This window comes from Carlito syrichta, unplaced genomic scaffold (assembly GCF_000164805.1).
Source record: "Carlito syrichta isolate Samal-C Ts95f unplaced genomic scaffold, Tarsius_syrichta-2.0.1 Scaffold304408, whole genome shotgun sequence".
Lineage (NCBI taxonomy): Eukaryota > Metazoa > Chordata > Mammalia > Primates > Tarsiidae > Carlito > Carlito syrichta.
In genome coordinates, this window is record NW_007248504.1 from 81,790 (window position 1) to 95,739 (window position 13,950).

At 33.2% G+C, this 13,950-nt stretch overlaps 1 protein-coding gene across 2 annotated transcripts in view; it reads right to left on the reverse strand.

Moving 5' to 3' along the window:
- Positions 1-13,950, reverse strand: part of EPC2 (enhancer of polycomb homolog 2) — a 114,180-nt gene that overhangs the window by 12,130 nt on the left and 88,100 nt on the right. For both annotated transcript variants that reach the window (XM_008059868.2, XM_008059869.1), the window contains 6 exons: positions 12,647-12,795; positions 11,791-11,923; positions 8,886-9,077; positions 5,449-5,538; positions 4,080-4,225; positions 3,627-3,973 (listed from right to left, as the gene is read on the reverse strand). In XM_008059868.2, the coding sequence (XP_008058059.1) occupies positions 3,627-3,973; positions 4,080-4,225; positions 5,449-5,538; positions 8,886-9,077; positions 11,791-11,923; positions 12,647-12,795 (1,057 nt within the window). The remainder of the gene's footprint in view (positions 1-3,626; positions 3,974-4,079; positions 4,226-5,448; positions 5,539-8,885; positions 9,078-11,790; positions 11,924-12,646; positions 12,796-13,950) is intronic.

Here is a 13,950-nt window from a genome sequence, read left to right on the forward strand (position 1 = left end):
ACTACAGATGTGCGCTACCATGCCTGGCTAATTTTTGATTTATTGTAGAGATGAGGTCTCGCCAAGTTGCCCAGGCGGATCTTGAACCCGCAGGCTCAGATAATCCACTCACCTCAGCCTCCCAAAGGCGCAGGATTACAAGCTGAGCCACCAAGCCCAGCTGACACGTTAGTTCTTACAGCTAAAGGCAAACTAGCAAATAAACTGTGAGACTTTGAGGGCAGACAGTGGAAAGGTAAGTGGCATAGGGAATGAGGAACAACAGATGTGAGGATAATGAAAAAAGACTAAAGATACATTTCAACTTCTGACATCCAAGCTAAATAGCTACAATTGAAACTTCATTTTTACAGTCAAACAAAAATATTTTAAGTCCTTAGGTATAAATCCACTTCTCTCATCTTTGGAGGCAAATCTAACCCCCAAAAATAAATCCTTGTGAGTATCTTAGCTAGTTCTTAAAGCACAGTATTACCCATTTTTATGGTTGCAAACATTTATGGCAATTTAAGCGAGAATGGGAAGAGAAGCTGAATAAATTAAAAATCAGAAATTTCTCTTGGAAAACTGTATAAACAATGATTTTACAAACTGGTAATAAGATATCTAGAGCTGGTCAAAAGGGCTGTTGGTATTTATTCTAGATATTACTAAGACAAATGAGTAAAGAAAAACATACTATATTAATTTACAATCATGCACTAGTGAAAACCAAGACTAAATATAAATTAATCTCACCCTTCAAGTATGAACAAACCAAAGCCTTTCAAATATAAAAACATATTTTCTTGAGTTTTGGATTTAAGAACATCATCTCAAAGAACAGTTACGTAATATAGCAGTTATAATGCCTAGGACACACATTTCAATTTTCTTTTAAGTATATATAAGTTACAAATAGCATATGTTTTGGACACATGGATTATGACTTGAAAAATATTAACCAGGGTTATTAACAACACAAAAGAAAGAAAATTCTTTGCTACTAGCTCTCAAGTTCATGTAGGACACAGCCCCCCTTTCTTTTCTAAGATAATTTGTGGAATAAACATTACTGCCAAGTGTATTAGTTTTGTATTTCTGATTAAACTCTTCATTTTCTACAATACCTCAGCTGTGAAACAGAAAATTCAGTACTAATAATCTGTTTCATTCAGTAATACAGTGATATGGTCCTGTGTCAGTCTTGTTATTTTATTTTATTTTTGTCTTGTTACTCTTAAAGACACACATGTGCTCATGACCAAGTCCACTAGGAACATGCAGAAGGCAAAGGTGTTAAAGATACAGATTAAATGATACAAATGGATACTAAAAATCACCACTGCTTTTCAATTATTTATAGAAAATGCTGTTAGAAGACTTTTTTCACTACATATTTATATTCCCATGCCATGTTTAGTATTTTAAAACAAAATATATTTGTTGCAAACGAAAAACCTTGGGACCCAGCAACTAGAGGGTCACAGTCAGTAGAGGAGGAACAAATACTTAAATATGAAAGATCTGATTTTAAAACACTGACCTCTAATGTACCTTAGTTGTTGCTTAAGCTTCAACATTTTTCAAGGGAAGAAGGAAATGGTACTATGTTAAGGGTATTTTAAAAATGTAAGAATTACATAGACCAAAAATACTAATTTTTCTAATGGTAAGGGGAAAGTAAAAATAACCAAAAAAACCCCCTTACTGTTAACATTGCACATTTGTGATTTAAATTTCCTGAGAAGTACATGCATGCCTAATATTTTAGATGCTTGCCTTATGTTGATAGTTTTATAGAATCATAGAACTCTTTAAGTCATATTTTTTATCAATATATATCGTATTCATGATATAACATATACAACATATATACATTTTCTGGAAAAAAAAAGGTCAAGTTAAATCCAGAGTTCATCTGGAATGTATAGTAGAAAACTGCACATCATTGGTCATGTTCAAGGTGACAAAGGAAGATTTTAAATTTATTTTTAAAAATACAGTCTACATTGGTAGGGAAGAAATTCAGCCTATGGTCAAATGTAATTATAGAAATCTATACAATATCTTCCTGTTTAGTTGAAACAATTTGAACTTTGCCTTGGAACTGACTGAAAAAAGTTTTGTCCTAACAATCATCAACTTCTGCTATCTTTAGAGTTCTAATAATCCTATGACCTCAAATCATGTTCGGTACTAATCCATTTCAGCTTCGAGCACATTAAACTTCACAGACTCAGGAACTTTATACAATGGGATGCTATTTTCCTTACTTAAGTTCACTTACGAGAAAATTAACCAACTTATTTGAGAAATGATATGCTAACTTCTTATCACTCAAACAAATCTAATTTTCCATTATAACCTTTAAACATAAATGTCTAAGTCAAGTTGGAAAACAGGCAACTCAGTAACTAAAAGACTAAACGCTACTGAGACCAAATTTCAACCTAAAATCATCTAAGATTTCTTTAAAGAAGCTTAACATGATTATTTCACATCCTAAAATGCACCACCTAGGAAATAACTTAGACATACATACAGAAAAAAAATTATCAACAGTACAAGTCAGGCTACATCTATTTTTGTCTTAAGATATCATGCATCATTTGCAATGTACACATTATAAAAATTTTATAAATTATACATACTTGTTTGCATACATGTGATGAAGAGAAGACTATCCACAGAAGAAAATAAATCAAAACTGTATCTTAGATTCTCTTGCTATTATACATTATTTACAAGTACATGTCATAAAAAGATTAAATTAATTTGAATACAATCTTTTTTTTCTGAGTTGAAGTTTCATACTGTTGTTCATACAGGAGTGCAGTAGCATGATCACAGCTCACCGCAGCCTCAACTTCCTGGGCTCAGGTGATCCTTCTACCTCAGTCTTCCAAGTAGCTGGGACTACATGTGTGTGCCACAATACTCTGCTAATTTTTTTATTTTTTGTAGAGTTGAAGTCTAACTATGTTGCCTAGACTGGTCTCAAACTTCTGGGCTCAGGCAATCTTCCCGCCTAGGCCTCCCAAAGTGCTGGGATTACAATAATGAGCCACTGTGACTGACTCACAATGTATCTTAAAATGAAAAAACAAAAACAAAACAAAAAAAACCTTCCTGATCTCAAAAAGAAGTAAGCTATCAGACAAAAATTGTAATTATTCATAGTCACCTAAAACTTTTCTTTTTTAGAAATAAAGCATTCAATAGAACTTTTAAGGAGTAATGGTTATATCTAAGCAAAGTTAATACACAAAAACGAAAATTTTTGAAAATTTTTCTTTAACATAAGAAGCAGACAATAATACTGGGTGATGATGATTAGTTGGCAGCTTACAAGCAGTCTGCCCATGAGGAACTCTGTATGCATTCACCATACCAGGCAGACACATTCAAAACATACATCTGTAGTTTTACAGGTACCAGTTAGGGAATTCTGGTTAAAATGTAAGGCACAATATTAGAGCTTTGTGTCTTAGGTTGGAAAAAAATGTAGTAGGTTAAGATAAATTCCATTCCTGAGTGGGATTAGGAAAATAAATCTTCAAAATTTACTCTAAGAGTCTATTTAGTGGATAACAACATTTAGGAGAAATGAATAGCAGGATAGTCTCCACACAGCAACAGCTTACCTGATATGCCATTCTTGCTGGTGTTCAATAAAGCTACAGATGCTGCCGCAGAAACTCTTTTACTGTTCACAGTCTGCCCTGGTTTTCTTGAGGTACATTCTTCACTATCACTGTCCTGTAAATTTAGTAGCCTTGGCTGAAAACACTGTAGTCGACATGATCTGATATTGCTTAATATTTCAGAAAGGGACAGTCTATTTTCACAATGTTTACTGGAAGCATTGGTCCGAGAGAAATTAGAAGAAAAGTCTATAGTTTGGGAAGAGCTTGTAAAACTATTCAGCATTTCGGGGTCTATCTGTTTCAGGATTGGGTCATGTTCTGTGGATATTCGGTCCATTATGACCCTGAAAAGCAACATAAAACCAAATATTAACTGGAAGAGCTTAACATTTTCTCTATACCATTTCTTCCAGCTTGTAAACAAAAACCAGGTCAAAACCAATAATTTACCTTCCACCTCTGCCAATTCGCCTCCTTGCAAATCCTATACATCTTCTTGGGACTGTAAGTGTTGTAAGGCAATGCCTATATCTCAACTTATCCAAATCAACCAATTCTGAATTTTCACACAAATGGTTAGCTTGGTCCAAACGAGGCTGCAAAGAAAGAAAAAAAATAAAAACTCACAGAGTAAGTCTGAAGTGAAAAGTTAAATCATGATAAAAAATAAAGTAACTGCAACATTAGCAGAACAATTAAAATCTCGATGGAAAACTGGGGCTTAAATGAATACTATCCAGGTTAAATTTTACAAAATTGCATCAAAAGTTGACTCCCCAAAATAACTCCAACTGAATTCAACTTATAAATATAAATTCACTTAGAATACATCATATTTAAAAGTAAATATGTCTTTAAAAATAATATATCTCAACATTTATGTAAAAAGTACAGATTATGAAATTACATAGTAACTTACAGGCATCCTATTAAGAGAAATCAGAAGGAATTTTTTTTGTTTTGGACTAAAAATTGCACACCAAGTACACATGGGTCAAATTGAAGCTCTCTCTTTACTTGTAAGAAACATACAACCCGTTCTTTGCCTTCTCATTCCCTTCATCATTCTATGTCTTACTACTTCTGTCCCCTTTCATCAGAACTTCCCCTTCTCTCATTAGCATAACTGGTAAACAAATCCCCACCTCTACTACACTAAACACACTCATCCTGAAAAAGTTGTCTGTGTATATGTCTACCATTACGCAACAAGAAAAATGGTCTCCACAAGCCACATAAGAAAGTCAAAGCTATCCTTGTAACACTAAAGTTATTTCTTTTCTGAAAAATTGAGCAATGGGGAGTAATATAATGCTGCATCAAAACTTGATCTAATAGACAAAGAAATTTCTAAGTGTGTCAAGTTATAACTATTAGACAAAATATTGCCAAGAGGGAAGTTTAAAAATTATTACTTTCTTTGATATATACTGAGTATACATGCACAAGATGGGCTTGCATAATACATTTCAATAAACACCCAGCAGCCATCAAAGATTCCAGAGCCAACTTGAGATTTTGGGTTTACCTAATTCTGGCAATGACACTGAGTAATTTTCATGACTGCTGAAGTTTTAATTAAAGATCAAAGTAAAACTAGATTTCTAAAATATGAGGAATTATCTATTCCCAAGAAGGATTCTGATACACTCTGAATGGACTAAATACCTTTTAGCATCTTTTACCGGTATCCACCTAAAAGATGTTACATAAAAAGTGCTGACGCACTTCTCACTTTTAGATGAAGTTTAAGTCACCTTGACATGAGTTACCTGTTAATTTTAGATCACAAAAATACTACAAAAGATAAAGTTCTTACAGCATAATACTGGCATCCTGCCCGCCTTCTGAAAGCACAGGGACCATCAGGATCATTTTCTTCTTCAGGTTCTGATACTGGGGATGGTACCTAGACAAAAAAGACATTCCATTTCAGAGTTATCAAAAGTCAATACATAACATTTATACTGATCTAAAATTCAAATCTTATCACTAACAGTAAATCACTCCTATGTTACATATAGTAGGCAGTTAATTCCCCACAACATTTAATAACTAGTAAACATTTTCTATAGTTAAAAATCCTTATTTTTAATGGAGCTGTTACAGATAAGTATACATGGTATTGCTTAATTGTTTTTTAACATGAAGTACTACAGATTTAAAAATAATTAATTCAAGATTTATATATCCTACTATAAATTGTAAATAATGTGAATATAAATATTTAATGATGAGTTATCTTGACCATATGTAGGTGTTTTTATCCAACAAATTTAACTCTATGTAATAAAGTCAAAAACTAGGAAATTAAAAATGATTACAAATAGCCCCCACACCCCAAAAGCCATAAAGGCCACAGACTTTATTCAAAAGGGAAGCTTTTATCTCCTTACTAATTTAAAAAAAAAATCACTTTTTAAAGTTAGCAGATCAGAAGCAGAAAACTAGAAGAAAAAAGAAGACTTGTTAAAGGTAAGCAGACTGGTTGCAGAAAGAAGTGATAAGCCCACAACCCTATAGCAAAAGAAAAAAGACTTTCAGAAAGCTGTCACATATTAAAAAGGATTCTGCCAAGGCCAGGTGATATCAGGCCAAATACCCCTATGAAGTTTGAGTGGATCCCTAAGTAGCACTGATCCACTATAGCACTTTACAAACATCATGAAAATAGATTAAGTGGCATACAAATATACTCTGACACGGCAATTAAATAATGTTTTAGATAAATTTCCACCCAAAATGGTTAAATTAAAAAAAAATTGGTACTTAAGTTTCAGTTGTCTCGCACTTTCACTCTGCAGTACATCTCTTTCTCTGACAAATGCTGGCTCAACCATATTTACTTGCAAATTTTGAACCTCACAAATCCCTCTCTTCCTATTTTGAGAGGAAAAATGTTTATTTCCAAACTGTGGTAATACCACTGAGAAGGGTCATCCAGGGGAGAAAGGCATTTGTTTGAGGTTCCAGTATACCTCCACCAGCCCTATGGGGGAGACACAGAAACAGTGAGCTGGGGCTGATTCTTTAGGGAACCCAAGCCTCAAACCTGAAATGTGAAAGGATATCCCAAACGTAAATTTTACACCTCTTGGTTCCTTTGCAAATCCTCTTCTAAAATATACTCTGGAAGTGTTACAAAGTCTCAAAAATTCTTTGCATGGAGTATGTATCAACCCTTCCTCTTACTACCATTCCCAAGGTGAATTCCAGGGACAAAGGATGTTTTGAGACATAGGAAGATAGAGCTGATGTTAGGAGAATCAGAAGCATGATTAAGAAGAGGTAGGATTTTTAGCTCTGCTCTGCTGCAATTCAGCTGGGTAAAACTGGTTGAAATGTTTGTTCTTTTAAGGCTCCTATTGTTCCGAGTTTCTTGTTTATTGGACAAAGAAAAAGCATATGATTGGTTTAATGATTTTGTTAGCAATAAAATCCTGATTTTTATAAGAGCTGTAGCCTAATAGCTGCCTCACTGAATGATGCCCAACTATAGGTAAATACTTACTCTTTAGCAACTTGGGGATACAAAAAAAAAAAAAAAAAAAAAAATCAATGAAGTTGTCTAAGACCAGCAGAAAAATTCAGAGGAACCTACAAGTTTCAAAATGCAATTTTCATTGGGGCTGTGAACTATAGACATAAGAATTCAGAGCAGAAATGAAGATCACTTAATGCACAGGAACAAGTGACTAGTTATGCTGAGTGAGCTCTACTTTTCAGTTGGATGGACTGACTCCAGCAATAAGAGTTAAGTTTCTACACATCATAGTATCCTATGCCATCACTCTTAAAGGAGTGGGGAAAGTACAGCAAAACTTTCTAGACTCTCATCAGTAATACCAATGTAAGGCTATTCCACACACATGTATCTAACCATGTCATTTTCTTACTTAACATTTTAAATAATTTCCCAGTATATAATGTGGTAGAGGCCATTTGTCATCTGGCATCATTCCTTTTACCCCAACCCCCTTCTGTGTTTTATGCTCCAGCAATGCCAAACTGCTAGCAATTCCCTCTAAATACACTGTGCCCAGAGCCCTTCCCTCCACTTTCTACATGGAAAACTACTAATTTTTAGGGCACAATATCTCACATTCCTTCAAAATGGCCATCTGATGAATGAATGTTCCATGGCTATTCAAAGCCTTGCTTGAGAGTCTAACAGGATGATCCTCTGACAAAAGTAATATATGGCTTCATTATATGTTTCTCAAGAGAATATGAAACTAGACATACCTTTGCACATTTGATATTATGCATATGAATGCCAAAAATTTATCTGGGGCAGAAACACTAAATCAATGAAAAAAGAGCAATAATAGTATAACCTAGCCAAAGGGGACATCTTTTATGCAATCTCTAGATTTTAAATGGTAATAGCAATAAAGAGTTGTACAAACAGTCTTGCTTCTAAACATATCTGCAATGTTGGTTTTTAATAAAAAATTTTCTTTGAAGCAAATAAGTCAAAATGAGTTGAAATATGATCAATAAACAAGTTAAAATATGATACAGCTGGTAGTAGGTTCAAGGTCTTTGTTACAATATTCTCTTTTCTTATACCACATAGAAAAAAAGAGGGTATTGCTAGAACAGGTGCTAAACAATACTGTTATTTGAAAAAACAGATCCTTTAATACACAGTCTTATTTTAAAAATAGCACTTATGAAAATAAAATTAAAATGTAAAGTTGCAAATATTTTGCTATAAAACTGTTGCAGTATTCACTAAAGAATACTTTCACAAGTTGAAAATGGAATTAGTTCTTCTATATCTTCTTTAGATTCAAATAGCCATTATCTAACAAATTAGCAAAATTTACGTTAAAAATTATAAAATATAATGCTGGTGGAGTGTGGTAAAAAAGAAATGAATGTTGATGATATTTGCAATTATGTATTAACTGTTTTAAAATACTGATAATCTTTGGTTAGTAATTCTATTTCTAAAAATATGTTTTAAATACAGAGGGAAAAGATCTATGTTCATTTTTATAAAAGGGAAAAACTTAAAGCTATATAAATGTTCCACAATATAATAAATTCTATCCAACTGTTGAAAAGTAACAGAAAGTAAATACCATTTAGGTGGCTACACAGATAATGTGGAAAATGTTTATGTTATAACATTAGGGGAACAAAATAAGAATAAAAACTCAAAGATGTCAATTATGTTTTTAAAATATAGCATATATATATATAAAAGACTAGAAGGAAATGGCTTCAAGATAGTTTTAAAACAAGCACCTGTGGAAATTCATCTTCATCTGAGCTGTGAAAGTCATATTGCTTAATGTCACTCTTATTGATCACAGGCAATGTCTCAGGAGTGGGTTGTTGAGATGTTATCAAAGCCTCTGCTTTAGGCTTCTTTGGGTACTTCTTCTTTTGACGAACCACATCAGAAGCCTCTTCTTTCAAAGACAAATGATGAGGGTGCTGTTTACATGACGGTTTTTCCCCCAAAAGGAAGAAATAAAAATCATTTTAGAAACCACGAAAAACTATACTGCTCTTTGAAAAACATACATTTTTTACCCAGGAGGTGATTTTATTTATTGTTTTTAATATGCAAAAATTATTCTGTGATCATAAATTAAAACATGTTTTATTTTCTGCACGTTATAATGAAAAATTATGGTATTTAAATTTCCTTCTTATATTGTTATTACAACTTAAAACTAAAATGTTAGTGACTTTTGAGATTGCTCTATTATGCAATTCAGCATTTAAAATGTATTTAAATTCAATTCTTACTTAAATCCGTTGTATTAATGATAAAAATAACTACTTTTATTTTTAAAATAACTTCAACTGGATCACATTCATTAAGTCATTCACTTATTTTCTATTTTTTAAAATGTCTGTTATGTGGGTGGTAATTTTTTGAGAAGTAAGCTTTTTAGCTAGAAAAAACCTTCACCTTTTAGGATTTACAATTACTACCTCAATTAAACAATAATCAAATTGCTCTCATGTACCCCAGGGTTCTGTAGAGGTAACTGAGAAGCCATCTGGCAAAGGGACTAGTTGAAGGGGTAGGTTTTTAGCTCCCAATTTCCCTCAACAGAACAGCTCTGCTTCTGTTTTAACATACTGGCATTCCTTCAGAAAAAAAAAAAAAGGCGGGGGGGGGGGGGTGGCAGGTGGGACAGCTAATGCCTGAAATCTCAACACTTTGAAGTCCGAGGTGGAAGGATCACTTCAGTCCAAGAATTCAAAGTCAGCATGGACAAGAGATCTGTCTCGACAAAAAAACACAAAAAATTAGCTGAGTGTGGTGGTACACACTTGTAGTCCCAGCTACTCAGGAGGCAAAAAAATAAAAAAGGATCTATCACTTTAAAAAAACTGGAAATGACTGTTCCAAGCACCAAGGTACAAACCATGAAAGTGCAAAAATACTCAAGAATGTATACATTTTCATATGCAGTCCAGATGTTAAACTACTTTAGGATCAAAAACAGTATACACAATGAGAATGTTGCTTGAAAGGCAAATTACATTTAGTGAGAGACAAACTGTTTCCTACAATGGGTATAACTATCACGTCAAAAAGAAAATCCCAACTTCTTAGAAACTCCCCATATCTTAAGGTGAGATGTATGACAGAGTAAATATAGTTAACTATTTGTAATGGAGTAGGACAACAATGAATGCAACCATATCTCTAAAATTAGCATTTAAATAGGCTGAGTGTTTATCCTTAAAGGAGATCTAAAATTAGAATTGATATATAATAAAAGCTGATTCTGTCAATAATTATCAGCTAAGATTTTCATCTTCTAATGCTTAACAATCACATGCCTAGGAAAATCATTGACTGATATAAAATGAATTTTTAAAAAATAGCTTACAAAATGACATTTGCATTGACAACATTTTGGGCTGTAGAGGCAAGTGTGATTTAAAGACAAGGTGGGCTAGATGCCTGTGATTAATAAGAAAGAACTCTGATGTTTGAATTGACACGAGCTGAATAAAAGAGTGTTCCTGCTCCACATTCTTCCTTGACCTTTAAGAATGAACCCATGAAAGATAAGGACTGTGTACATTTTTTTAAAGATGAATTTTCCACAAACACCCTAAGTCACTTTTAAAATCTTGTTACAGAGTAAGGCTCTATTGCCTAATGTTTCAGTCAATATGTTTCTCACTTAAATCTATGCTCCTTAAAATTAAAGATTTTATATTAGCTTTTATATTTTCCAGTTAAATACTTTAATTAATGTACCTGGTGAGTACTGAATAAATATTATTGCTTAGTCCAAGAGATTAAAATAATCACTGAGTCTGGATCTTTCACTAGGAAGAAATTATGACCCAGACATTAGAGGATTTTCTTAAAGTCACTCAAGGTAGATAACAATTGATAAATGCTGGCTCTGGCAATGATGATGGCAACAAAAATAACTTTTAATAGTCTCAATGAAGAAATCTTTAATTTTAGATGCAATGCATGGTTTGCTAAGGCTAGTGATAATAACTAGACTTTATCATTATTTTCTAAGGAAGCAGACAGCATGTTGGAAAGTGATGGACCATTCGACCTGGACTCAAACCTTTAATCTGTCATTTACCAGTTATGATCTAAAAGTCATACAGAAGTAAACAAACCCTACCTCCAAGAGTTGTTGTAAGGATTAATGGGCCAATATGCATGTAAAGTCTCCTAGCAGCCAGGTACAGTGGCTCAAGTCTATAATCCTAGCACTTTGGGAGACAGAGGCAAGAGGATTGCCCGAGTCCAGGCAATCTTGGTTTGAGACTAGTCTGGGCAACTTGGCAAAACCTTGTTTCTACAATAAGTCAAAAAAAAGTAGCCAGGCATGGTGGTGTGTGCCTACAGTTCCAGCTACTTGAAAGGCTGAGACGAGAGGATCTCCTGAGTCCAGCAGGTGGAGGCTGTGGTGGCCAAGAGAGTGCCACTATACTCTAGCCTGGGTAACAGAGTGAGACTCCAACTCAAAAAAAAACAAAAACAACAAACAAACAAAAAAACCCAAACACCTAGCAAAGTGCTTGACAAATAGTAAGAACTAAATTCATGTTAATTACTTTTTTCTTAATCAAATTACATTAAGGTAACTGCAGAAATTAATAATTGTCTCATCGATATTATCATATATGCTTCTCCCCAGAGAATATTCACCTTAGTTTTACATTCTTGGACTTTGTGATGATTTCCATTATGAAGAGTTGTTGGAGTGGCATATAACTCTTTTTCTGATCTACTGATTTTCACTTCATTAAGGATTTCACCACCATAGTCTCCCAAATGGTATCTTGAAAAGGTAACCAAATAGAAGAAAATGTTGCATAGTTTAACAGTATAAAGGGAAAACAAATGATACCTCAATCAAACAGAGCTAACATTTCTATTTTTAACAGGAAAAATTTACAGGAATAAACAAACTCATATTTTGAATTCAGAAAGAAATCAAAACAAGCCAAAAATGTAAGAAAAATGCTAAGGTACACAGAAAACAAATTTTATATTATCAAGCACTGGAAAATGTTAGTTAAAATGAAATTATACAAAATTCTGTTTTAGTCTAGTCTACTTAATTATGTAGGAAAATACTGTTACATTAGAACACACATTTCCAAAGAGTTGGAACAAAAAATTTTGTCTACCTAGTCAGAAAATAAAACCAATTAAACATTCATTTCCTTCCAATTTTATTTAATAGAAACATTAATACAGAAAACTGGACAAAATGATCTCTAGGTTCTTTTCAAAATAAAATCCAAGATTCTGTCAAAAAAATTGTGTATCAGAGGTTCTACATTATACACAAAACTCTCCTAAAATTTGGAACCCAAATTAATCTGATAAATAGAAAACTACAACTAGTAACCACAAATCTTTTTTTAAAAATGTAAATTCTGCAAATCAATATCAACTGTCATAAATACTAGCCTCTTATCCTCCCCCAAATATTCTGTTTACATTGTGCCCATCATTTGGCTAAAGCTGCCATAGTATGTCATAGTAGCAATATTACCTTTTTTCCACAACTTCTAAAGTTAAGTGCAATAATTCTCGTTTTGTTTTCTCTCTTCTCTTAATCATTTCCAGAATTGTTATGGCTCTACTAAATTCTCGTCTCAGTTTCAACATCTTTTCATAAGAAGCTTCATCATTCTTACGATTCTATTAAAAATAATAACAATTTTTAGAAAAGCAAACAACTCAATTATCCACATTTCTAGTTCCATTCAACAATCTCATTAGATCCAAATTTATCCCATAAAAGTAAAATGTTAAGAAGTTTTAAATGTAAAAATGTTTTTAAAAAGTCATCTAAATAGCAACTATACAAGATAACTTATTTAACTCTGAAAATATATAAACATCTCTCAGTAAATAGTCAGAAAAAAATGTTGTCAGCTGTTGAAAAGATGGAATGGCAAAGAGATAATTTCAATGTAAACAAATTCAAAAAATGTCTGCCTGAAACAAACCTGGTATATCAGAAAATGTAGTCCATTGTTAAAATCAAGATCTAATACTAGGCCATACCCAATGCTACTGGATGTCATTGCTTCTAGAGCCTCTTAGTGAATAGAGCTAGGAAATATATTTGGAGTATATATATGTACACACACATACAAATCTATATTCATAGTTATGGCAATATCAAATAGCACAAGTTCATACTGGCATCCTTTCTATTTTTCTAAGATGGTCCTATTTCCTATATTCAAATCCACTTGCCCCCTTTTCCCCTTCTCACAACTCTTTGTGTTTGAGGCCAACTTCTTTCTTCCTATTACAGTTACATATAGTTCTCTACTTAATGCCAAATCTCTCGGGAAGTGGTTCTCAGACTGCTGCACTTCAGAATAAAGTGCAGGTCTTTTTATAACCAAGGATGAGTTGCTGGTGATTGTTATGTACAGTCAGAATAGAGAACCACTACCCTGGGAATTTTCTCTCTTAACGATCTTTCTTCTGGGTCACACAGAGGGAGGAGAGAAGGTACAAACACTAAGAGTTGCATCAATGCTAAACATATTAAGTGTATACACTGACTCATGACTTTCCAATCAGTGCATTCAAACAAGTTGGTGCCTTAAGACTATCTCATGTAAGAATGTTCTGAAGTATTTACACACACTCATTTAATATTAGGTTAGTAAATTAAAATTAAATTCTAGACTGCCAAACAAGTATTTCAGAAGTCTTTTAGTCTTTGCATCAGCTACACAAGTGTTTCTAAGTTGGTGGAAATAGAAAAGAAATAGTCTTTGATAGCTCTATTCATCTTTGCATACCCCAATGCGTGTGCACCTCCTGAACACCTAG